Raw genomic sequence first — 27,992 nt, 5'->3', positions numbered from 1 at the left:
AATAATAAGAATATTTATGATTTATTATTGAGGTATTGTTGCACAAGTTTGACTAGAATGAAGTATTTAAAGAGAGCCTAGCATTTAGTTTGATTTTTCTTAGATTTGATCTTGGAACCAAATCCAACAGCCTTGCGTTCTCTTTTCAAATCTTTGTTTGTAGCAAGTTTTTCTTTTGGTGCAACAACACTACTTTCTGTGCCATCATCAGTAGAATCTATCTTTTTGAAAATAGTATCTTTGAATATGATATCAGGCACCACATAATTTCCCAACCAAAAAATCAGCAAAAGTATTGCACTGTAACAAAAAACACATTAAAATATGGATTATATAAAATTCTCAATTTAATAAAAATAAAAATCAATGTCTTACACATTGTATAATAATATTTAATAATATCAATGTAAATAATATCAACTACATAAACATTTATAATCATAATGATAATTTCTACATGAATAGAACCATGACTATCATCCAATAATTACATACATTTATAGTTAAATAAGATTATTTTTTTAAATTAAAATATATTTAATAATGCCATACTCAAATTTCATTATAAAATAGTACAAGTATTCAAGACTACTTTTGTTTTCATTGGAATACCTTTTCAAGGAAACTTGAGATAAACATGTGGAACTAAATGAGGAAACCTTGGAGAAAGTAAGTTTAAGAATGAAACTCATAGTTTCAAACAAATTATCTCTATACATGGATGCATGTAAATAAGGTTAATCTAAAGTTGTGTTTCTTATTATGAAAATAGTTTTATGTTGACTAGAAAATTTTATAATAAATCAAAAAAGGGATTCCTAATAAAATGACAAATACAAATTTTGTACACATACTATATGCATGCATCATTTATCGAATAACATCTATCAATAATCCAAAGAAAAAACTATTCACAAAGGTAAATATTATATTTTTAAGATCCTTGTTGAGTCAAAACCCAATTTGAAGTACACCCACAAGGGAAATTCTCTTCAATTAAATTGCATATTGAACAAATTTATACCACTTTAGGTGTCAAACCTCTGATAAGCTTGTGAACCCAAACTTTCCAAGCCATTTGAGCCTATGAACTAAGACCAAACATATATGAATCAAAAGAAATAAGATAATAATGAAAATACAATTGTTGGATAACAACAATAAAATGAATAAAAAAATGATGTATTCACAATTTCAACCAAAATTAGGGAAATGATGAAAATCAAGAGAAGAAATGTTGAGAATAAATAATACTTAGACAAAAGTAGTTGAAGATAGCCAATAGCTTAGAAAGATGCTCATATTTGACTAATAATCTAAAGCTCATAAATAGCTATTGGTTTAGAACCTACTAATAATTTCTTGGGGTGACATTTTATTTTTGGTATTAACTATAAGGATTATACTGTATCTAATTTTTAGGAATACACAAAGTTAATATGTTTGAGAGAAAAATAAATGACTCCTAGATGATAAAGGGGTTATTTATTTATTTGTTAATTAAAAGTATTTGTTAATTCATAAAGTAGTCTTTGAGCACGACCAATTTTAGTCAATATAAGATAAAGACCATTTCATTATTTGGAATAAAAGTACCAAATTATTGGTGAAGAATCAAATATATCTAGTTCTCATTTGAATGGATGTTAAGGTACTTTGGTTGTAAGAACCTTCCTATACCCTTAATTGTTTTTATTATATTCAAAATGAGTAAAGAAATTTTTGATAAAAAAATCCTTGTCCATTAATCAAAGATTCGTGTTCCTCTTGGATGTGGTATTATTTTATTTTCTAATAAATTAAATTCAAAGGTCATGTTGATATAATGAAGGTAAATTTTATGCCTCCAATTCTAGTCAAGCAAGTGATCTACCAATGAAATGCATGCAAGATACCAATTTAAAAAGAATGAAGAGCACTTAATCTCCTAGTAACTCAATTTTTTTTACTAATAAATCTAGTATATCCATAACTAGGTTGAAGGTAAATCTTATAATAATTATATTTTTTTTAAATATCACAAATTGTTAGAAGCAATGATGAATATGAAATATGGAGTGGGGAAGAATAAGAAATGCTTTTCTACAACATTGCTAATGCAATCACATTAAGAGTAGACTAGCACTTTGTTTCCTACCTCTTTGATTTATCAAATTAAAGATATCGGTCCATGTTGAACTAATATAATAAACTCCACAAGAAAAAATCATGGACACCAATATGTGATAGTTTCAAAAGATGCCAAATGAATTGAAATAAATTAGCTAAATTAGTGAGAGGCATATACTAGATTTATACACTAGTTAAACATCTAATAGTGAGTAGTTATAACAAAGCAGTAAATACTCCTCCTACTAGTGAAGCCTCCTCTAGCCTTGAGATTTTTACACACGTTGCTCTTCAACTGCGACAACAGTCTTCTCCAAGTTTTCTACAACATCAGTCTGCTTCACGTGTTGTTCTACAACAATAGTTTGCTCTAGGTGTTGTTTTGTAGCAATAATGTGCTCCTAGTGCTAGCAGACACTCTGAGGATTTTTCCTCGCTTGATCCAACTTGCAATGTTGTTCCTAATAATAGTATTGCTTGGATTGTTGTTTGTCGTAGGCCAAAATGTAAGTCTTCTCCCCCCACCCCCACAAACGCTTTTGTGTCAAGGGTGTTTCTTCCCACTCTTGCGTTGGGATCCTAGCTTTTTACTATTGTGTCTTTGGTTTGGTAGGCCTGTTAATAGCGATCTTCTAACCTATTGTTAATGACATGTTCGACCTGAGCTTGTATGGGGTCAACACCCTTGTTTTATTGCTTTTAATAATAAAAACAAAGTAGTAAATACAATCTAATAATTAAGTTTATCTTAAAAATGCAGTCCTCTCAACACATGCAAGCTCACTAATACTCTAGGTTCCATATACAAGTACATTAGGACCCCAAAAAAATCGATAGATCAAAGAGATATGATTATATGGGTTTTACATAGTCAAAAGTCCACCCTAAAAGTCAACTTTAAAGGGATTAAAAGAATAATTAATTCAAGCTATAAAAGAGAGGATTCAGTATTTCCCCACAAAGGTAGCTTCTAGAAAATCAATTCAATCTTACAATGTGTTCAAATCCATCCATCTATCTACACAAATTAAAAGGTAAATATTTTGCGTGTCTTCAACAAAGTATCATGATCATTAATTTTTTAATGACCTTGAGAATTCAACTAACACTGACATATAAGAGATGAAATACTCATCCCTCTAGCGAAAATCTTGCTTGAGATGTAAGAATATCATTTGTTAGACTAGAACACATAATGAGAACACCTCAATCGAAATATGGACATGTAGCATCCTAAATTGCACTCCCTTACAATTTGGACCGCATTTAGGGCTCTCACCTTAGTGCCTACATCTCCACACTTGATAGAGACCTATTTAGCCCCCCCCCCCCCCTCCACCATGCAATAATGGTTATATTATATCATTTTATCTTGTTGGCCCCTTAACCCTAGCCCAATTCTGGGGTAGGACCAAGGCGGTGCCTTGGTCCTCACCAGGACCATGGTGCCACACCATGGTCCTCCCCAATTGGGGCCCAATTTAAACCCTTTGCCCTATCCAAAATTTGGGCAGGAATCCTCTCCTCGTGTTGGCCTATGTTGGAAAATTAACATAATTGATGATGGGCAAGTGCATAAGGAGGTTTTCCCCTCTCATTTGGATATAAGAGGCATAAGGGGATGATTGAGAATCACCTCATAATCACATTACCTTGCATCCCTAAAAATTTGGAAAAAAGTTGGTCCCTACTTTTTCTCCCCGAATTTCGGGATCATGATTTGATAATATTATAATGTTCACACTCGACTCATTGTGAAAATATATCATTTCTAGGTTGGCCTATGATCAAAAATAATGTTAGGGTTTCATATATATAGCCTTTCCTTTCCTCATTCGAAGGGTCCATCAACAAGCAATTGAAGGAGCCTCTTGTGAAGTCTTCTCAAGCATTCATCAACCATTTTCATTCAACCATTGTGGGACAACTTTACATCATTCATTTGAAAGCATGTGTGTGTGTTAAGGTTTTGTCATGTTCATGCCATTTCATACAACATATGTAATTACATTCAAGAAGCAAAGCACCATAATCAATCATTGTAGATTTGAGGTATACCTTTCCATCATTTATTTCAAGCATTTGCAATATTTTATTCAAGGTTGATTCCAAACCGGGGTTTGACTTAGGCAAATCCCTATTCCCAACTATTTTCTCTTCTTTCTGTGTGCAAGAAACAAGTATGGAGTTGTACTCTTCAAATTAAGCTTTATTAACAAAGACGAATCAATCCTTTTTAATGCGTGAAAAGTTTGGAGGACCGATGTGATGCATCATGGTCCTGCCACTTGTTGGGCAATTTTGGGGAGTAGGTCCGATTCATCTTACATTACTCAGATCTAGGTGCGTGTGAAAATCCTGCATTCGTAGCTTGTTGTTTTCAGCATTTTACCTCCATTTTTCAGCATTTTACCTAATTTCAGCACTTCAACTTACAAAAGAGGAAACCCCTATCAACCCAAATTTGCTTAGCATTCAGTCTTCATCTTATTTATAATTGGATCTAGTGATTTCCCTTTCCTCTTTTGAATGTAATGTCCCTAAGTGAAAAATATCTCTAGTGGTCTTCATTCCTTGGGTGGAAACCCTAGGAAAATATTTTTCCCATTACAAGACATATATTGATTAGAATCAATTAAATGCACGATAATTAAAACACCACCATATTTTAAAGAGAGTTCACAAGATCACAATCTAGAAAAGGCAAAGCACTAATCTCATATTTATAATGAGAACATATGCCAAAGCAACTTGTCAATCTAGATAATAGTATAGTCACTCCAAGACACTGACATTACAAATAAGCTCCAAAAATTGTAACATCCATTATTATAGTTAATTGAAGTAAATGCTCTTTAGATTAAACTCTTTAAACATTAATAAAAAGAATGATTTATACCCCTTCAAATGCATGACCTCTAAAAAATCTCCTTTAACCAACTCTCAATAGAAAAGATAAAATAAATTATGAATGTTGACTATATGGAATGGATTATACAAATAAGGCCACCCATAAGTAAAATATAAAAGTGATGTCATCATTGTTGAGAGCTAAATGCAGCCATTAATAACAATGGTATCTTCATCAATAGTTCCATCATCTCAACCAAAAACACACATGTTCTTTATTGAATCAAGATGATTGTCATCTTCTCAAAATGGGACTATCATATGTTTTTGATTAAGGGTAAAATAGGTTTTGAAGGGACCCCAAAACCCTAAATACAACAAGTTACCATCAAGATACAAACAATAAAAACCAAGCCTACCATCAGCAAAAAGTCAACAAAAACGGAGAGAAAGATCAAAAAACAAAGGACAAAAACTCGAGATATCAAGGAGTAAGAAGGATCTACCCAAGATGATTGAGGGCTTTAGCAACAATAGCTTCCAATTGATCTAGATTCTTATCCATATTGTGCATATCTTGGAATTCCTTTTTGTCTTACTCTTTTGATTTTTTAAGGCTACCTCTAGTTCTTGCACATGGGCCCTTCTCCTCCAAAATTTGTTTCGCTTTATTAGCACAATCCAGATCAATAAAGGCCTCATCAATAGAAACATTAACCCAATTCTTTTGCCATTTGCCCACTAGTATTTTAATACTATCAACACTATTATGGATAGACCAACGACTCAAGTTAACCAGGTTAATGAGATTATCATCAACCCTCTTAATCTTGGCTTCCAAATGCCAATGCGGCCTTCATAATCATTTTTCAATAAACTTACATCATTGACAACTTTTTCCATCATTGGAATCATTTTCTTAACATTACCCTACATATCAACGTTACCTTCACCCATCTTGAGAGATTGAATCTTACTCTTAAGGGAGCGAAGATTGATGTTGACCTGGTTCGTATCATAAAAAAAGCCATATCAAAATCCTTTGAATGTTCCTACTCAAAATTCAGAAGAAAATAACCCTTATTCAAATCGCTAAGGAAAGGAGGCCAATCAGATTTATCCACATTCCTTAGAGAGGAAGATGAAGGAAAATCCACACCCTTTGTAGGGACCTCCATCCTAGGGTTATCATCTACATCATTTGTTCCTTCCTAATCATCATCCACAATATCTTGGGACTGAGAACAAGGAGAAGGGGAGTCCCTTTTCTTCCTTTTCCTAAATCTACCCTTCTCATCTTGCAAGAGATTTGGAAACTTCCTCTGATTAGAAGAGGCACTATCCTCTATATCCCAATCTAAAACACTCAACTCCTCTTCCTCATAATCTGATTCCACCTTGTCCTCTTAACCAAAATCTAAACCACCAATGGTATCAACCAAAAGAGGGGCCTTGAGAGTACTCTTCCTAGAGGAGATCGAGGGCAATGCTCCACAAATAGGAGAATTAAGCCATCGTGTGTCACATGGTTTCTGCTACTCTTTCTATGTTCTTTAATCACATACTCAACAAATGATAACAAGTAGAAAGGAAAAGACATTCTTTGCTTGTGGTGAAAATGATTTAGAGGAAAAAATGACCACCAAAAATGGTGGTGAAATGACCCTCGAGAGTAAAAAAAATGTTAAGGACCTTAACCACTTCAGCCCAAAGAGTCTTAATAGAATCTACCTGATAGCCACCATTGGACTTCTTCACTAGTTTGTTCACTTCTTTCCCCTTCAGAAAATTTTTCATTGTTGACTTAGAAGACTTCTTGTCCCTAAAAATTTTCATCTCATTCATTGGCAAGCCCGTAACTTTTGCAATGAGCTCCTCATTAATGTCAAAAGCCTTCCCAAACATCATTAGACACCTATTCTTCCATCCTTTGCAAAAATTATAAGATAGCTTTGGATCAAAGCCATGAAGGCGATCCATAAAGGGAGTAACCCCTCCCTTCTTCAAAATCCTCCATATTGTCACATTACGCTTAATATCTTCATAGGAAATAGGCTCTTGTCTATTTCTATCACCTCTATCTTGAAGGAGAGACAAAGAACCAAAGAAATCCACCTACCCCACCTAAAAACGAACCTAGCAAAGCCAAAAAAAACTTTCAATCTAGAGGAAGAAGGAAACCAGTGCAAGAAAATACCAACAATCCATGTGGGAATCATGAACTGGCAAGGGGAGTGACACAAGGACCAATCATAACATGGCATCTTCCAACACTCCCACAAAAAGTAATAAATGAGAAAGCTCAAAAAATCACTCACCATGAAGAATGTCATAGTTAATAAGGTTAGAAAGGTTATATGGGATAGGATCCTGCTTGTTCCAATTAAAAACTTCTCTCCTACCAACCCCCAAGTTAGCAAAAGCATCAGCCAGACCATTACCCTCCCTAAAGATATTTATCATATATGTTAGATTTGTAAATCCAAGATAATATTACTCTAACATTCTTATTTTTTACCTTGAATAATCATCTCTAGGAGAGAGAGTTGTCTATCTCTAATGCCTTAACTAGTACAATGTGAAGACTCTTAAAATAGAATATATGTGTTTCCTTATCTAGATAAATAGTTTCAATAATAGATGAATGAATATAATATAATGTGTTCTCAACTAAAATTTTAACATGATAAAAACAACCTCATCACACTCTAATTATATCATTGATTCAACATCATATTGTTATAAGAATGAAGGCACCAAATTTGAGAGTCTTGTGGTGTACACTCTAATATAGCATAGTTACAAAGGTGGTTGTCAATTACTTTCTATAAGTTACCTTTTTAGACATTACTAATTTGTGTCATTACAACATTAACATAATTAATAAATTCATGTGTACATACTAGTCTAACATTACATTAGTTCTAACAGTCAACTTAATAACTAAATTGAAAATATCTATAATTTTATTTAGAAAATTTACAAAGAGAATTGAACTAAGACAATTAGTCATTAGATGCGTATATTACTCTTTAGATATTTAATAGAAGAAGTGGTATTAACAAAAAAAAAAAAAAAAAAAAGCTAACATAAATCTTATTCAAGACTTGGTGAAATCAAGGTGAAGCTAAAAGTTGAAGAGTGGGTTTTCTAGTGTTGTTTGTAGGTGTTCTCACCATAGATAGATTTACATGTCTTATTTTCTAAATGTAATCTAGCCTTTGTTGCTATAGAAAGAGTCATTAGCCCTTGATTGAATGTATTTTTCAAAGTTGTAGTTGTTTAGATGAAGATTAAAATAACTTTTTGTATATTTCTCTATCTTGTGTGCCTTGACATTAGTGTAAATTTTGTGACATTGTGTTTAAGGGAGAGTTTCCTTCATCAAATGTTACCAACAATAGGTTTCTAAGCATGTTGAAAGATCACCAAACATGAGATAGTTTGCAATAGGACTTGTGGTTGTGGGTTTGTGATAAATGCAATCAGAATGCCTCCATGAAGAAATAGTGGCGGTGGATATTGTTGTACCAAAAGAGGGTGTTAGATCCCTAAAAGACAAGTTCAAGCACTTCAAGAGGAGTAATCTAGATGAATTGAGCCAAGAAGAAGGGATGAAAGTGAATGTGAATTTAAAGAAGAAGCATAGTTCAAAGAAGAATAGGTTGCATCAAAAGAACTTGAGAAAGTCAGATTATTGAAGGACCTCTCCAAGATTACAAAAAGGCCAAAGATTGATGTTTCTAAATTTTTTGAAAATCTAAATCCGGAAGAGTTGATTGATTGGATCAATGATGCAGAAGATTGGTTTGAGTATGAAGAGTTGAAAGATCTTATGAGGGTCAAATTTTCATATATGAAGTTGAAAGACCACACCAATATCTAGTGGAAGGAAGTACGGTTACAGAGAAATGTAAGAGGAAAATGGAAGATCACAAGATGGGATTAAATGGTGGACAAGTTAAAGAAGCAATTCATTCCCATTGTTTGAGTTAAAGTTGTTGAGAAAGTTGCAAGGATTGAAGCATTCAAAGAATACATAGAGATATTTCATATAATCATCATTAGAATAGGTCATTCAAAGGCCAACAAAGAGAAGTTATCTTGTTACATCAATGAGTTGAAGTCAATCCATTAAGAGTTGATTTTGGTTAGAATGACTACCATTGAAGATTCTTATCAATTTCGTTTAAAGGTTGAGGATAATTTGAATAGGAATAGGTTGTGATGGAAGGACTAGCTGCAAATCTTACGGAGGTTGAAATGAGATTTAAAGAAGAATGAAAAGTTGATACCATTCAAAACTAAAAATGAGATATTTCATACCATCCTTATGACCAAAACAATAATGAAAAAAGAGGAAGAGGAAGAGCTCAACAAGAACTTGTAAGAGAAGGCTTCTATGGAAACTATTTTCAATGTGAAGGAAATCGACCATATGAGTGTTTTACAACATCAACAACAAATAAAATACCCAAATGAAATGCACAAGTTATAGATGTAGATGGAGATGTTGAATCTGAGCATTTTAAAGATGCGATGAGAGGAGACATACTTGCTAATACAAAAGTATTGTTGAATGAAGAAAAAGAACTAGTTCAAAGGAAGAGTTTATTTCGAATAAGGTATAAATTAGAAGGTAAGTATTGTGATGTAATTATTGATAGTGATAGTACAAATAAGATAGTTTCAAACCATGTTGCTACTTTGTTTACTCATATGCGTGATCGTTCCTCTTGGATTATTTCTAATATTTATGCCCCAAATAATAAGTCAACTAGCATAAGACTTTGGTCTAAGCTATCTAATTTTAAATCCTCATATCCTAATTAGTGGCTAGATGGTTATTGGAGATTTCAACACCCCACTTAATGAAGATAAAAAGATGGGAAGGTCTCAAACTCCTTTAGATAGTCTTCTTGAACTTATGGATTTCATTTAGGATCGAGCTCTTTTGGACTTGGATCTTCAGGGAGCTACTTTTACTTGGTCAAATAGATGGATGGTGCTGATCTGATTCAAGTTAAATTGGATCTTGCTTTGATAACTCTAGACTAGATTATGTTATATACTTGCTCTCTTTCGATGTTGTCTAGGATTGGTTTTGATCACTTCCCTATTGTTCTCAGTGGATGTTTTGTGAAGGAGAAAGGGCTTTGCCTTTCATTTTGAAAAGATGTGGTTGAAGCATATTGATCTTAGGAGTAGGATCAAGGAATGGTGAATCATCAACATTGATGCTACTGCTATATACAAAGTTTAAAAAAAAACTTAGCTTTGTTAAATCTAATGTGAAAAAATAGAATAAGTCCTTTGCTCACTTTTTCTCCAAAACAGAGTCTATCAAATGGGAGTTAAAGGCTATCCAAAGTTTTGTTCAATCTAATGGGTATAATGATTGATTCAATCACAGGAAAATGGTCTTCTTGCTAAACTTCACAATATCATATTGAAGGAGGGGGAATTTTGGAAGCAGAGGTCAAGAGCTATTTAGCTACTATGTGGGGTCAAAAATACAAGCTTTTTCCACATCTCTCTACTATGAAACATAGAGCCTCTAACCCTATTACCCAAACTTTTAAGGATGGTCATTTTTTTGATAACTAAGAGGATATCATGGTGGTGGCCTCTGATTTCTTCTCCAATCTACTATCGGTTGAAGGTAATCTTGATGCTAGTTGTTAGGATAGCTTCCTTAATGTTATTCCCAATCTTATTGGGGAGGAGTGTAATAGGATGTTGGGGGTCATCCCCTCTAATGCTAAGATAAACAAGGTCATTTTCTTTTTTTAAAAGGAAATAAATCCCCTAGCCATGATGGGTTCCTCGTGTTCTTTTTTTAGACCTTCTGCAATATTGTAGCTAAGATATCTCTGATGCTACTAAGGAATTCTTCGGAAGTAGGCTACTTCTTAAAGAATTGAATTCTACTTTTATTGAGCTTCTGCCAAAGATCCTTGGTGCTAATTCTTTTGACAAGTTTAGACCTATTAGTCTATGTAACCCAGTTTGTAAGTCATGGCTCTCAAGCTTGAGAGTGTCATTCCAATGATTGTCTCAACACATCAAAATGGTTTTGTTCTAGGTCACCAAATTTTGAACTCTATTGCTATTGTCCATGAGAATATCCACTCTCTTGGAAGTAATAATTGAAAGTTGATTTTTTTTCTCAAATTGGATCTATTGAAAGCTTATGATTGAGTCAGTTGGTAGTTCCTTTTTAAGGTGCTTAAGACCTTTAGTTTTGATTCTAAGGTCCTCGAGATTCTATGGTAGTTCTTCTCTATGCCTAAATTTTATGTGATAATTAACAATTCCCCCTTGGGCTTCCATTAGCTCCCTTGGTATTAGGCAAGGGGATCCCATATCCCCATTTTTCTTTATTATTATGGCACAAGTGTTGGGTAGATATCTTCAGAAGATGGTGGATGACAATTTGATAAAGGGTCTCTCTCCCTCATCTAGTACTCTAGTATGTCCACATCAAAAATTTGTTGATGATACCTTAATTATGCGGGAATCATCAATTAGGGAAGCCAAATCTTTGAAATTGATTCTCTCTAACTATGAAGCGGCTTCTAGTTAGAAGATAAGCTATCCTATAAGTTCTATTTCTTTTCTTAATACTTTGGAGTCTAGGAAGAGGAGAATTTAGAGTATTCTTGGGTGTAAAATAAGGATCTTCCTGCTACATATCTTGACCTCCCCCTTTGTGGTAATTTGGTCCCTGATTCTTTCTAGGTTGGGATTTTTGACAAATTCCATTCGAAGCTTGCAGGGTGGAAATGAGCCCTTCTTAGCCAAGTAGGGGCTACCCTCTAGCATCTATCGGCCTAGGCGATGGGATTATTCAAAATCCCCTCAAAGTTTGTGGAGAAAATTGAAAAAATTTAGAAGCATTTTTTATGGTCAAGAACTAAAAAGAAAAACAGAATACATCTTTTCGCTTAGGATCAGGTATGCGAACCTAAAAATATTGGTGGTCTAGGTATTAAAAGATTAAGAGTGTTTAATTTCTCTATTGGCTAAACAATTGTGGAGGCTCTTTTTTGAAAATTGGGAATGGAATATGATTATGATTAGCAAATATGTCTAGGGCCCTCCTCTTTTTAGTCTATTTTTGGAGTCCCAGAATCATCCTCTTGGCTTGACTTTGTGAAATTATATGCTCAAGTCCAAATTTGTGATTTTTAAAGGTCTTAAATGGACCGTTGGAAATGGACAGCTTATTAGGTTTTGTGATGATTGGTGATTGGGTCACAGTCCCCTCATTGAGTTGCCTAATCTTCATCCCTCTAAGGATACATGCATCGGGCTTTTTGGAGGAAGGGTGCCTAACTATATTCACAATGGAAAATGGAAGGATTTATCTTATGTAGATCAAGGTCTCCTTGACCTCTAATCTATATTGGATCATATGCATATTCCTTGCTCACTTGCCCCTAATCAAGTGGTTTGGAGTCCTTCCCCTTCTAGAAAGTTCTTAGTTGCTTCTGCTTTTTCTCTTGTTCAACTCATCTCTCCTCCCTCCTTTTGGGATTTAGTGTGGAATCCTACGTTGACTGCTAAAGTTAATATTTTTTTCTAGCTTCTCATTCAAAACTGTAAGGAAGTTAAGTAGCGGAAACAACTTCCTACACTAACCTTGAGAGGAGGGTAATGCAAAACTTTTTCAGATTGTTACAACAGTTACAGAAAATAGAAATAGATATAATAGCATTCATACCACAACACAGTGATTTACGTGGGGAAAACCCTTTCGGGAGAAAAACCCCACACTCCAAAAGCAGCTCAATATTTTATTCAGCAATCAAAAATAGATTACAACATACTTGCAGAGAAAGCTCTTCGCAGTAGTACCACTAATCAGAGATTCAGAGGCAACTCAATAGCCATAAGACTCTTACACACAACCTCTATCTCACACACCTCATAAATAAGAGATACAATACAAAAAACCGTCAAACGGTATTACAAAACCATGGGCTAAAACCACCCAATAAGGTGTAGCTGACCTTATCTCCCTTCTAGATGCCCTATGACATGTTAAAGCACACATCAACACGTGTCGCTCCCTTTTACAGCTCATTTATGTATCCGATACAAATTATTTTTCCTATTTCAGGAGTACAAACTTTCGGAGGCCATAACTTGAGAACCGGGTGTCCGATTGACGAACCGTTTGAAGAGCCGGAAAGCTCGCGAAGTGCTCTATCACCTCGTAACCCGTTGCACCGATTACGGCCACTTTTCAGGGCGTTTCGGAGCCTCTAAAGCTCCAAAATTAAGTTTAAATATTTTATTGCACCCCTCCAAGACGAAAACTTTAATATCTTCAAAACTAGCTGTGACCTTGCGACGCAACTTTACCGAAATGCTTATCTAGCCAACCAGAAGCTTCAGGGAGAGTTTCGCACCATTTCGTGCTCAAATGAAAACTTACTATAAATAGTAACCTCGCATAAATGCAAGGTTGAGACACCATTTTTCCCAACAAATCTCCCACTTGTCGAACACCTTGCAAGAGCGGAAGGGAATGTCAACACAATGAATCAATTGCTAGGGGCCATAAGGCCCATAGACTCTGAACACCATCTAAACTTCTCTGTGCTCATAGCCTTAGTTAAAGCATCTGCAACATTCATCAAAGTTTCCACCTTAACCAGCTTCACCCTACCATCTTTGACCATATCTCTAACAAAATGATACTAAACATCAATATGTTTGGTCCGGGCATGAAATGTCGGGTTCTTAGCTAGGCTAATTGCACTCTGATTGTCACAGTAAACTGTCACTGTACCTTGTTTTATTCCAATATCTGAACACAGTCTCTTAAGCCAAATGGCCTCTTTACAAGCATGAGTAGCTGCCATATACTCTGCTTCAGTAGTGGATAAAGCAACCACAGCCTGTCGCTTACTCATCCAACTAATTGCACCACCAAACAAAGTAAACACATAAGCACTAGTGGATCTTCTGCTATCAATATCACCTGCCCAATCTGAATCCACATAACCATGGATATCAAGGGAAGTCATGTCTCCAATTGAATTACCATGATAACACAAAGAATACTCTTAAGTACCCTTCAAATATCTGAAGACTCTTTTGACTGCATCCCAATGAACTCTACCAGGATTAGACATATATCTAGAAAGTACTCCCACTGCTTGGGCAATATCTGGTCTAGTACAGACCATAGCATACATCAAGCTTCCAACCGCACTCTGGTAAGGCACTCTGCTTATGTCTTCCATCTCCAATGGGGATGTAGGACAATCTGAAACAGATAGTTTCGTTCCAACTGTAAAAGGAACACTCAATGGTCTACAATTCTGCATGTTGAACCTCTGTAACACTGAATTCACATACTTACTCTAGCCTAGCCATAGCTTTCTATTTACCCTATCTCTTCTAATTTCCATCCCAAGAATGTGCTTTGCTGCACCAAGATCTTTCATTTCAAATTTAGCAGCGAGCTGAGACTTCAGTTCTGAAATCATACATTTCCCTTTACCAATGAATAACATATCATCAACATACAATGCAATGAATAAGAAATGATCACCATCAGATTTATAATAAACACAGTGATCTGATTTAGAACATTCAAATCCCAAACTCAACACATATGTATCAAATTTCTGGTACCACATCCTAGGACTTTGTTTGAGGCCATACAAAGATTTCTTCAATTTATAGACCAAATTACTTTTGCCTTTCACCACATAGTGCTCCGGCTGTGTCATATAAATATCTTCCTCCAAATCACCATGAAGGAAAGCAGTTTTCACATCCATTTACTCAACCTCTAAATCATAAACAGTAGCAATAGAAAGCAAAAATCTAATGGACGTCATTTTTGCAACAGGAGAAAATATCTCACCGTAATCAACACCCTCAACCTGAGAGTAGCCTTTTGCAACCAACCTTGCTTTATACTTCTCAATGCTTCCATCTGAACCAATCTTTTTCTTGAACACCCATTTACAACCAACAGGTTTTCGTCCTTCAGGCAATGGTACAAGATCCAATGTATCATTCTTTTTCAAAGCTGCCATTTCTTCTTCCATAGCAATCTTCCAGGATTCTGCATCATTCATACCTAATGCCTCTTCTACAGATTTCGGTTCATCCACACTAGTATTCAGAGCAAAAATACATCTCCAATCATTAGGTGAATACCTTTCAGGTGGTTGTCTATGTCTTGTAGACCTTCGAACAAGCTAAGTTGGAGGTTCTCGATTCAACTCTTTCAGGTGTAGAAGGAAGTTGAATCACATCTTCTTTTTTAGTCTGTTCTGGCTGCAATGTAATAGAAGGAGACTTAATTTCTCTAAAAATAACACTTCTACTGTGAATTACCTTTTGTGCAACAGGGTCCCAAAGCTTGTATCCTTTCACACCATAACTATACCCGATGAAGATACATTTCACAGCCTTGTTCTCTAACTTTGTTCGCTTCTCCTTTGGCACATGTGCATATGCCTCGCAACCAAAAACTCTAAGATGTCTCAATGAAGGCTTGTGACCTGACCATGCTTCCATAGGCGTTTTATCAACAAGAGCTGATGTAGGAGACCTGTTAATCAGGTAGCAAGCAGTGGCAACAGCTTCAACCCAAAACTTTTGTTCAAGACCAGCACCACTCAACATACTCCTAGCCTTCTCCATCAGTGTCCTATTCATTCTTTCTGCAACTCCATTCTGCTATGGAGAATACGGAGTTGTCTTCTGCCTGTTAATTCCACAGTCTTTACAGAATCTATCAAAATCATTAGAGCAAAACTCACCGCCATTATCAGTTTTCAAACATTTTATTTTCTTTCCAGTCTGCAACTCAACCATTGCTTTAAATTCTTTAAAACGACTAAAAACTTCAGATTTACTCTTTAGAAAATAAACCCATGTCCTTCTACTAAAATCATCAATAAATGAAACATAATATGTGGATTTTCCAATCGAAGAGACATCTACTGGACCAAACACATCAGAATGGATAAGATCCAAAACACCACAAGTTTTATGAGAACTCGAGTAAAACTGAACGCGGTTTTGTTTTCCATAAATGCAATGCTCACAGAAATCAAAGTCAAGGTTACAGTCATTCAAACCTTCAACAAGGTTTTTATTTTTCAAGGTCCTTAGACCCTTTTCTCCAATGTGGCCAAGTCTTTGGTGCCATAACATAGTCTTCTCTGCAGGTAACTTTGCTTCAGACGAAAGAGCACCCTTAGGTACCCAAAAACCATTTCCATCTGCTGAAGGTGAAACCTTCAAATCTTCCAGTGAAGTATCCGCAGATTTACTTTTTACAGAAGTGCTATTACACTCAACAGTGTATGCTTCAAGCTTATACAAAGTGCCAAACCTGACACCTCTAGCAACTACCATAGCACCCTTAATCATCTTACATCCTGCTTCAGAAAAGACTACCTGCACACCCGCATCTATCAGTTTGCTCACAGATAACAGGTTTCGTTTTAATCCAGGGATATGCAGCACACCATTAATCCTTTTTATTCTACCATCAGAAAACCTGATTCTAACTTTACCTCGACCAACAATGTCTAGATGTGAATCATCACCCAAGTACACCTTACCTCCATTAAATCCTTCATATTCAGAAAACCAATCTCTATTGGAAGTCATATGAAAAGATGCACCTGAGTCAATTAGCCAGGCATCATTACCTGCATGAGTCGCCAAAGCCGCAATAAATGCATCGCCATCTTCCTTGTCGAACTCAGAATCAGAATCGAACTTTTTCTTTTTCTTCTTCTTCTTTTCTTCTTTGCAGTCCTTACGGATGTGACCCGGTTTACCGCAATTCCAGCAAATGACTTTGGACTTTCCAGGAGATTTTGATCTCCCTTTGGATTTGGACTTGTCGCGCTTCTCATTCTTCTTGCCTTTCTCCTTAGGTCTTCCACGAACGGTTAGGGCTTCCTTTGAACTGATGGATACCTTCCTTCGCATCTCTTCACCGAGCAGGGCACCCACCACGTCTTCAGATTTCAAAACAACAGAAGTACTACCGATAGCCATAACAAGAGAATCCCACGAATCAGGCAAAGAACAAAGCAAGATCTGACATTTCTCCTCCTCGTCCATCTTAACACCAATGGATACTAATTGAGCCACCAACATATTGAATGCTTCCAGGTGGTTTGCAATTCGTCCACCTTCTTCCATCTTCAAGGAATACAATTTCTTTCTTAAGAAAATTTGATTTAATAAAGATTTCACTTGATACATCTCACCAAGCTTAGTCCATAGCTTCTTTGCAAAGTTCTCTTCATGGATATTGATTAGAACAGAGTCTGCCAGGCACAGTCTGATTAGACCCTTGGCTTTTCGGTCCATAACATCATACTGAGCTGCCGCAGTAGGATCTGAGGGCCTTTGGAAATTCGCATCAACAACATCCCAAAGATCTTGATCTATTAGTAGATCTTCCATCTTCAACTTCCACATCTCAAAATTACTTCCATTAAATTTCTCCACCTCTATTCTCCCTGATGAACTCGCCATCTGAATATTCCTACAACAAGATCAAAAAGTATCTTCTGCACAAACTCCCACTCAAATCTGGATTAGTTCAAAAAACCCAACTGCCCACAATTGAAACCAAAGGTGATCAGGCTCTGATACCACTTGTAAGGAAGTTAAGTAGTGGAAACAACTTCCTACACTAACCTTGAGAGGAGGGTAATGCAAAAAATTTTCAGATTATTACAACAGTTACAGAAAATAGAAATAGATATAATAGCATTCATACCACAACACAGTGATTTACGTGGGGAAAACCCTTTCGGGAGAAAAACCCCACACTCCAAAAGCAGCTCAATATTTTATTCAGCAATCAAAAACAGATTACAACATACTTGCAGAGAAAGCTCTTTGCAGGAGTACCACTAATCAGAGATTCAGAGGCAACTCAATAGCCATAAGACTCTTACACACAACCTCTATCTCACACACCTCATAAATAAGAGATACAATACAAGAAACCGTCAAACGGTATTACAAAACCATGGGCTAAAACCACCCAATAAGGTGTAGTTGACCTTATCTCCCTTCTAGATGCCCTATGACATGTTAAAGCACACATCAACACGTGTCGCTCCCTTTTACAGCTCATTTATGTATCCGATACAAATTATTTTTCCTATTTCAGGAGTACAAACTTCCAGAGGCCATAACTTGAGAACCGGGTGTCCGATTGACGAACCGTTTGAAGCGTTGGAAAGCTCGCGAAGTGCTCTATCACCTCGTAACCCGCTGCGCCGGTTACGACCACTTTTTAGGGCATTTCGGAGCCTCTAAAGCCTCCAAAATTAAGTTTAAATATTTTATTGCACCCCTCCAAGACGAAAACTTTAATATCTTCAAAACTAGCTGTGACCTTGCAACGCAACTTTACCAGAATGCTTATCTAGCCAACCAGAAGCTTCAGGGAGAGTTTCGCACCATTTCGTGCTCAAATGAAAACTTACTATAAATAGTAACCTCGAATAAATGCAAGGTTGAGACACCATTTTTCCCAACAAAAACAAAGTTCTTATGTTGGACAACTTGTGTAAAAGAGGCTTTTCCTTGGTTAATTGATGTCCCCTTTATTGTTTGGAGTTGTTCATCATATCTTTTTGGGCTGTTCCTTTGTGTGGGATGTTTGGACTCATATTTTTGGTCTTTGGAACCTACACTCGGTCATCCCCTCTTCTTCGAGTGACTTGTGGGTCCAATGGTCTGCTCCTTCACATAACTCTACTATCTCCTTCCTTTGCTCTCTAATTATCCCTCATGTGGCTTGGGGAGTGTGGAAGGAAAGGAATAATCATATCTTTAGAGATTCCTTGTTAAGCTCTTTTAGTTGTGTCCTTTAAAATTTTCTAGACTATCAAGGAAAACTTCTAGGTTGGGGTTTTTGGGCTATCATTAGAAGTTCATGAGGCTTTATAGGTTATTAAGAGAGAATGGAAAAAATAGGAGCAAGTGCCATCACATAATCAATAAACCTAGTTCAAGTAATAATTTATCAAGTATTTTCCTATATTCTACAAAATATTACAAAAGGGTACAACACACGCTTAAACAATAAATTTTACATTAAGCATGAGAGATACACACATAGTTTGAATAGTACAAGTTGACAAAAATTGCATTTACTTATAATGAAAATTACTCTAAAAATCCTCAATAAAACATTAAGAGCTAAACAACTTGCAAGAAAATGAAGTAGAATACAAAGCTATTATTTAAGTTTCATCACTTGTTAAATAATTAAAACTTAAAAACTTAGTGGTAGAAGGAGATTCATTGTTTATTATAAATGGCCTTAAGCCTTGTGGAGAAATCTATCAATACTTGGTGAAATCTTTGATGAAATTGTGTTTATTAATCACTTAAGTGAAGTTAATATCATGATTAATCTATTGGTAAGTTTTGATATTGATCAAGAACCACTCATAACTTTATATTGATATTTCAAGACTAACAAATTTGATATATTTGAAATACCTTTTGCACCTTGTATATTCTCCCTTTAATACATGTCACCCCTTGCCCATGTAATTTATTTGCCATATATGATGGCATACTTTTGTAATGCCCATACCCTAGTCGGACTTGTAAAAACTCGTTTGACCTTGATTGACTTCCTATGTGGCATCCTTGAATGGTAGGTTAACCGTGATGCAATGTGTAGTTTGGATAATATAAATAACTGTGCATACTTATTATTGTGCTTTTGCATCGATTCTCGTGTAAATGTAATTGTTCCTAACCCTTGTGATAAATCTTGAGCTAACGCCTTCATTGAATATGTATATGTATATGCATGCTTGTATGAATTCATGGGTGCAGCAGATTGCAGGTACAACACCGCTTAGGGCAAGGTTCATCTCCTTTGGGATTTGCAAGGTTGAGTATGCCTCCTTCATCTTTAGAATTCGGATTTGGTGGTCATATAACTCTCGTCTTGCCTTAGCCATGGTTAGGTGAGCATCATGTGTGGATTCGTGGGGCTTGCTTTTCATTGGGATGCGTGTCGAGAGATTTGGAGGACTTCCTCGATTTGCGTGCCTTGCACGAGGTAAGTGGAGTTTGTTATCCTAAGTATTAAATTCAATTTAATGAGTAAACATACACATTAGTGATATAGAAATTTAAATAGGTAGTTTCTTCTATACGAGTAATCGTTAATTTAAAGGGATTGCTTTAATTATTATTGTAGCAAGCTTAAGGTATTTAACTTGGGTTAGTGTGCTCATTTACGCATTTGTAGTTGAGAAATTAGAATAAATAAGACTCTTGCATTAGATTAGTCATTTATTTAAAAATGTCGCTTTATTATGTTATAGCGAGTTAATTTAATAGCTAATTTTAAAATAACGAATTTATTGAGTTATGCATTTTAGAAAGGAAAAAATTTAAAAGTCAATTGAGAAATAGAAATAAATTAATCATTTTCGCATGTTGGAAGAGAAAGGGTAAATTTTATTACTTAAAAAGAAATTATTTCCTTTTTACTTGTATAGTTGATATAGTATAAAAGTTTGGTTTTTAGAAAATTAAATTAATCAAAATGTAAAGTGTTGGCTAAAGTGATATGAAGAAATTTAAATTAGAGTTAAATAAGAAATGGAAGCTTTTAAATTTAAAAGAAAAATGAATAAGAAGGATTGAATAGTGGTTTCCATTTTGATTTTCATTTATTTTATTTTAAAAATAAATGCCTAAATTCGAAATTGAAAATTAGGGCAAAATTAGGGTTTCTCATTTTAACCTAGTTTTGGAAACATTTTGGGGGTTCTCTCTTTTGGGAGATCTTTTTGAAAAAAAAAAGGGAGATTGGGGGATTGGTTGGAAAAAAATGGAGTCTTAGAGCAGCAGATTGGGGAAGCTCTTCATCAAGATTCTTGCCCAGAATGCATTATGAGGTAGGATTTGAATCTACCTTTTTAATTCTTGTTGGATTTAAAAAAAAAAAAAAGATATTCTCCATGGATGTTTGGTTTGAAGGATAGATTCAGTTTTTTTTTCTTTACAAGTTTGGTTGTTCTTGAAATAAATTCTTGTTCTTAATAGATTTGGTGGCTTAAAACCTGATGTGGAGATGTTTGTTCTATAATGGAATATTTGGGTAAATTTGGAAACGAATAGACCTGTGAAACACAAAAAAATGAATGATGCAACAATGAAGGATTTCATTCTGGTTAAATTTTTATGCAAAAAAAAGGGGATTATCTCGGACTGTGCAAACGAATTTTTTTAAAAAAAATTAATTAAACAAAAAATAAAATAAAATAAATATAAATTTAGGGGTTTCGGGGGGGGACCGAAGCTCAACCCGCCCCTCCCCGTGCGCCGCTCGCAGTTCACTATCGGCGCCCACACACAGTGGGGGCCGAAGGGGACTGCGTCTCCATTGGAGGCCGCAGACCCTTCCGGCACCACTGTGTGGGGGAGCCGTAGGGACTGCGTCCCCCATGGCGGACGCAGTAACCCCCGAGCTGCGCCCGTCATGGTGGCCGCAGTTCCTATCGGTTAGGGCACGGCTAGGGTTTGGCCGCCCACCAATTTTTAAATTTGTTTTTTTTGTTTTGTTGTTGTTTATTAATTATTAATTAGTTTTTTAGGTAAGTTAAAAATTGGTGTTAGTTTGTTTTATTTTATACAATCAATAAAAAAGATGCTTATTAATATAAATATATTATAAGCAATATTTTAAATTAAAATTTGAGTTGAGATGTACATTCTAATAAGTAATGATTTTCTATTTTAAATGTTAAAAAAAAAAGAAGGGGATAAATAGATATGTTAAAATATATGTTAATATAGGTAACATCTAATTAGTATATATACGTTGATGACCTATATGGACTTTTCTTTTTGAAATATAATATGGAAATGATTTTCATTATCTCTACAAATGTTGAAATGTACATTTAGGCTTAAATTCTTTTATGTAGGGAGATGTTGGGACTCTCGTTAAGGTGCTAATTAGTAAATCGGATGGTGTTGTAGTCCTTAATTTGTTTTTATGTATGCAGTAGAAGCTTCATTTAGCTCGGAAATGGTTTTCTCATTTCTTTATTTACTCTTAATTTATTTTGTTCCTATATAGTAAAAAGGTAATTTTTTTGTGTAGTCAGAGAAGGGGCTAGATTGTTTTTGTAAAACCAACTTGTCATCTGTGTGTGACTAAGGATTGAATAATCTGTTCAAATTTTTGAGTCAACTTCAGAAAATGTAGTATTTAACCGTTAATGCTTGAGCATGGCTTATTAGTTTGGTAATTTGATGCGTCTGTTATAATAGCACGACCTTGATAGGTAGGTTGGGTCCCCGTCATCTGATTGCTTTGTCTGACCCACGTTGGTCAAGTCTCCATTCAGGGTACCACCAGTTAAGAAATCCTTGTTGTTTTTGCTTTGAAGTGTTTCAGTTGGATCCACTCTAGAAGGGATCATTATGTAAACTCCGAATGAGGTGTCTATTGTTTATTGGTTGAGTTCGCCTAAGAGGCAAAGATGTAAAGACATGTAATTTATGTATTCCTAACGATATTAAATGCCAAAGGGGTCTTGCAGTTGAGCAGACCCGGAGATGTAGCCCTTTAGGGGTGAACTCCGAGATCATATCTGTGTTATGCGATGTTTTTAGCTTACTTTGTTTTATGCTTTAAACTATCATGGATGGTTGTATTCTTGCATAAGTGTATGGTGGAAATTTAATGAATTCAAATCTAAGTGCATAACATTATTCATCTGGATAAATGTAGTTATTTAGGTTCATAAAACATTGTAAATTATGATGATGGCAAAGTATTTAAAATATTGTAATTAAAGTTGTGGAAAAAGTATTTTGATAAGGTTAATCAAACGTAGTAATAGTGGAAAGAATCTTGCTAGGTTACATCATTGGATTAGCTTGTTATTAAGCATGCAAATTGAACAAATGAGTATGGGAAAACAAAGATAGAATTAACGTTATAATTTCTAAGTTGGATTCTAAAGGATGATCAACACATCGGTAATTACTTTTATCTTCTTAAATGAGCAACGCCATGTTAATTATCTTCCACTATAATGGATGAATATATTTAGTTATTTATGTTGTAATTATAACCAATAATCCTCACCAGCTTTATTTGATAATTGTGTGGACTCAACTAGGTATCCATGTTATAACCCTTATAAAAAAAAAGAATCCCTTATGATTGCTAAAATTGAACTAAAATGGGAAAATAATTGATTAGTTGTTTATACATTAAATCTTAGTAAAAGTATCTCTCTCATATTAAGTTCATTTAACAAAAAAAAGTGATATGCAATAAGATAATTGTATTTTAATCCTAATAGAAGAATGTCACTATGATCTTAATTATTCTAATCTTGAAATGATGAATGCCATCTAGCTAACGATATTTTAATTTAAAGGATGCTCTCGTGTGTCCTAACGCATATCCACCTTAATGAAATTAGTCCATTTATTTGCATTATCAAAACTTCAAATGAAATCTATGGCTACTCACATTTTATCTTTCATATAAGAACTGCAACTCATTAGTTGGCTATGCATGAAATCAAATGAAGGGATCTCACTCTATTAATTGTAGTTAATCCTTAATGAATGAATCTCGTCTGATTAACCATACTTTTAATATTTAAGAAAGATATCAATTGCAGGTGGTTACCTTAAAACCAAATGAATGAACTTCATTATATTAAACGCATGAACCTTTTTGGAGGCCTCTTAATGTAATTACGAATTAAAGTGCAATGAATAAATAACCTCTCAATGGCCTCCTAACCACCCAGAGTAAGTGAACGCTTACTAAAGTTATAAGGTGTCAAACCATTGAACACATATATAATCAAGATCTATGCATTATCTCGTAATTAAGATATCCAGTTTAATGGATCTAATGACACAAGTTGAGTTAGGTGTAAGGTTATGTAATCGCGTTGGGAAACTCCTTAGGATCGTTTTAGCCTTCCACTGTGTTATCTAGTTAGGGATAACTTGAGATAACTTCAAACTATCTTAATATTGTAACTTTTCATTAGCGCTCTTAATTATTTAAAAAATATATATATTTACACTCTATTGAGTGTTTTTAACTTAAACCCTTAGGGGTTTCCTGGCGGGGCATTACAACTTTCCATCCCGCATGATCTTATTAAGCAAGCTTCATTATATTGATTTTACATTTAGTTCCCATTCTCAAGTAATAATTGGAATTTCAGAATGAACGTGTACCAAAGATATGAGGTTGTTGTGCCATGTGGTTGTTATTATGTCTTGAAGGTAAATGGTGGTGTGGTGTGCTCCAATTTAGTGGGTTGTCGGTGCTTCTCTCCAATGGCATGCCATCATTCAAAGGCCACCTCTTGCAACTCTTATCACCAAGACAAGGCCTATAAAAAAGATTGTTTGGTACTTTCAAATGTGAAGATGGTGTAGCATTAGGCTTTATTAAGGTTGTATGAATAGAAACTAACGTGAGAGAAGCTAGCCTATCAAGGTCTAAAGCTTGTATTAGGGGGGATTTTATTAAAAATAATCTATGATAGTTCCTAACGAAAGGATTCACTTGTGGTTATTACAACTCTCTTTTGTTGATAGTGTTTACTAATATACATTTGATAAATTTGGTGCAGGTTGTTGAAGGAGCATCCAAGGTAGACAAGTGATTGATCTAGAGCATCCAAGGTAGACAAGTGATTGATCTATAAAGAGATTATAGAGGTTAGGTCATATTACATGGAACTCAAGAAAGTCATCAAAAAATTTATGGGCAGTTTTTACCATGATCTCTTGCAGATCTCTAGCCTCTTACAATGTCTTGATGATAATGTTTATCGGACATTTGACCATATTTATTAACTAAATGAAATTCAAAACCAACATACGGTATGTATATGAAGAAAGCTATTTGTGATTGGTTAGAATTGTTTTACAAATAAATATTAATAGGACTGATATGTGGATAGGTAAGCTTTGAAATGCTAACTATGGTTTTACATTCAACTTGGATGTCAATTTCTCTAGGCAGTTCTTTACCAATCGTTGACATCAAGAAATAAGAAGATTGGAGTTCAAATGAGTACTCCTCGAGGTGCTGGAGGAGAAGCCACATTTGGTATTGGCATTTCGCAGATTTGCTCACAATTGTAGCACATAAGAAGAGAGTGGCAGGGATGCTGGTTAGCATACACAAAGTTGGCCAGGCCATTTGAGGGAAGTCCTCTCCACCTTCCAAGAGCATAAATGACTCAATTGGAGTTCAAATGAGTACTCCTCGAGGTGCTGGACAGTGGAGAAGCCACATTTGGTATTGGCATTTCGCAGATTTGCTCACAATTGTAGCACATAAGAAGAGAGTGGCAGGGATGCTGGTTAGCATACACAAAGTTGGCCAGGCCATTTGAGGGAAGTCCTCTCCACCTTCCAAGAGCATAAATGACTCAATTGGAGTTCAAATGAGTACTCCTCGAGGTGCTGGACAGTGGAGAAGCCACATTTGGTATTGGCATTTCGCAGATTTGCTCACAATTGTAGCACATAAGAAGAGAGTGGCAGGGATGCTGGTTAGCATACACAAAGTTGGCCAGGCCATTTGAGGGAAGTCCTCTCCACCTTCCAAGAGCATAAATGACTCAATTGGAGTTCAAATGAGTACTCCTCGAGGTGCTGGACAGTGGAGAAGCCACATTTGGTATTGGCATTTCGCAGATTTGCTCACAATTGTAGCACATAAGAAGAGAGTGGCAGGGATGCTGGTTAGCATACACAAAGTTGGCCAGGCCATTTGAGGGAAGTCCTCTCCACCTTCCAAGAGCATAAATGACTCAATTGGAGTTCAAATGAGTACTCCTCGAGGTGCTGGACAGTGGAGAAGCCACATTTGGTATTGGCATTTCGCAGATTTGCTCACAATTGTAGCACATAAGAAGAGAGTGGCAGGGATGCTGGTTAGCATACACAAAGTTGGCCAGGCCATTTGAGGGAAGTCCTCTCCACCTTCCAAGAGCATAAATGACTCAATTGGAGTTCAAATGAGTACTCCTCGAGGTGCTGGACAGTGGAGAAGCCACATTTGGTATTGGCATTTCGCAGATTTGCTCACAATTGTAGCACATAAGAAGAGAGTGGCAGGGATGCTGGTTAGCATACACAAAGTTGGCCAGGCCATTTGAGGGAAGTCCTCTCCACCTTCCAAGAGCATAAATGACTCAATTGGAGTTCAAATGAGTACTCCTCGAGGTGCTGGACAGTGGAGAAGCCACATTTGGTATTGGCATTTCGCAGATTTGCTCACAATTGTAGCACATAAGAAGAGAGTGGCAGGGATGCTGGTTAGCATACACAAAGTTGGCCAGGCCATTTGAGGGAAGTCCTCTCCACCTTCCAAGAGCATAAATGACTCAATCCAGTCATAATGGTTAGGTTTTGCTCACAACTCAACCTCCACTTAGTACCTGCAGTTTTACAACAGAGGAATTCTTTTGATTCTCTGAATAGATTATGTGATTACTGAATGATTAGACTCAATCATAACTGATTTACATTTTATGAGTAATGGTTTATAAGATTCTACTTTACATGATATATGTTCTGTTTCACACTTACTAGTCTAAATTGTGTTGGATAAATTTCATGGATATTGATATACGTTCCGTTTCACACTTATTATATTTGTCTAAATTTTGTATGTTAGACAGATAGGTGTTGAATAGATGTCATGGATATTATTTGGTTCATAACTTTTACCCATTTTTGAAAACAGTGTATATCTCTTGCCATGTAAAACTACTTTTCTATTCAAGAATAGTTGGCTAAGTGCTTTTTCACTAAACCTACTCATCTACAGCCATATGCTGTCAAAGATTTCAAACAATGGAGTGTAAATATATTTGATAGACAGATTACAGTTTGAATTGATTTTGGCATAGAAACAGTAGAGCATTCATGGGTGATTGAGTTACCTGGCAGAAAAGAAGCCCGTCAAGTCCCCTCCTGCGGCAGGTGAATTTGGAGCGGGCTTCAATATTTCCTTGACGATGTCAATAGTCCTTTGCCATTTCTCCAATACACCAACATTTACATTTGCCTCTTCTCCTTTCCCCACCACATCCGCAATCGCCAGCACACAAGAATAACAAGATTGTGAGGATGCTATTGTGGGCATTTGGGCAAGGCTTACAGCGTTCCATTTTTTCCGAGGGTTTGCTTTTGCTGTTTTCTGCCTCTGCTTCTTCAACAAATACTTCCGCACGGGATAGCCTAACGAAATTCTGAGCCTCAGGCTCTCCATTTTATCTTCTCCTACGCGCCCCCTCTTATCTTCCTTCACACACTAATCATAGGGCTCAAATAACAGGGCAATCATATCCATAGCAATATATATATTAGCAATTGCATCTTGGTGTGCAATGGATCGATTAGAGAATATTTTGGTCTATTTTAAAAAAAAAATTCTAGTAGATGAGGTCAATGGGTAAGGTATTAAGAAAATGACGTCGTTTGTGGAACAAAGATTTCAATGGAGAAATGATATCTTCAATTCAACTATTCATCCACTTACAAGGATCTAAAATTAAGAAGATAATCAAGTTTCATTACTACATGGTCATGTTATGTTTGCTTTAGGGTGAGAGGGGGAGAGACGGAGATGTAGGAATAGAAAGAGGAAGAGATAGATGGGGTATGAGTGTGAGAGAGGGGTAAAGAGATAGAAATGGAGATTGAGATGGAGAAAGAAGAGAGGAAGATGAAGATAAGGAGAAAGATATGGAGAGATAAAGAGAGAGATGAGAGAGGAATAGATAGAGAAGGAAGAGAAAAATAAATAGAGGGAAATAGAGGGAGCGACAAAAAGATAAATATAGAGATTAGAAGTGATATATAAAGAGGGGGAGAGATATAATGTCACAACCCTCCTTTTGGACTTTGATATGACTCATCATCATCATCATCATCATCATCATCATCATTATTATTACTACTACTATTATTGATAA

The 27,992-nt window shown here is 35.6% G+C and overlaps 1 protein-coding gene across 1 annotated transcript; it reads right to left on the bottom strand.

The window, feature by feature from the left end:
- Positions 1–2: 2 nt before the first annotated feature.
- LOC131069785 (uncharacterized) lies at positions 3–27,362 on the bottom strand. The gene is made up of 2 exons (XM_058005343.2): positions 26,958–27,362; positions 3–300 (listed from the first exon to the last, which is right to left on the bottom strand). Exons 1-2 carry the CDS (start codon positions 27,284–27,286, stop codon positions 78–80), a joined length of 552 nt encoding a protein of 183 aa, XP_057861326.1. The 5' UTR covers positions 27,287–27,362; the 3' UTR covers positions 3–77.
- Positions 27,363–27,992: the final 630 nt, after the last annotated feature.

Source organism: Cryptomeria japonica, chromosome 5 (assembly GCF_030272615.1).
Source record: "Cryptomeria japonica chromosome 5, Sugi_1.0, whole genome shotgun sequence".
In the NCBI taxonomy this organism is placed as follows: Eukaryota; Viridiplantae; Streptophyta; class Pinopsida; order Cupressales; family Cupressaceae; genus Cryptomeria; species Cryptomeria japonica.
Note: the sequence above shows the minus strand (reverse complement) of the source record. Positions and strands in the feature narration are given on the sequence as shown.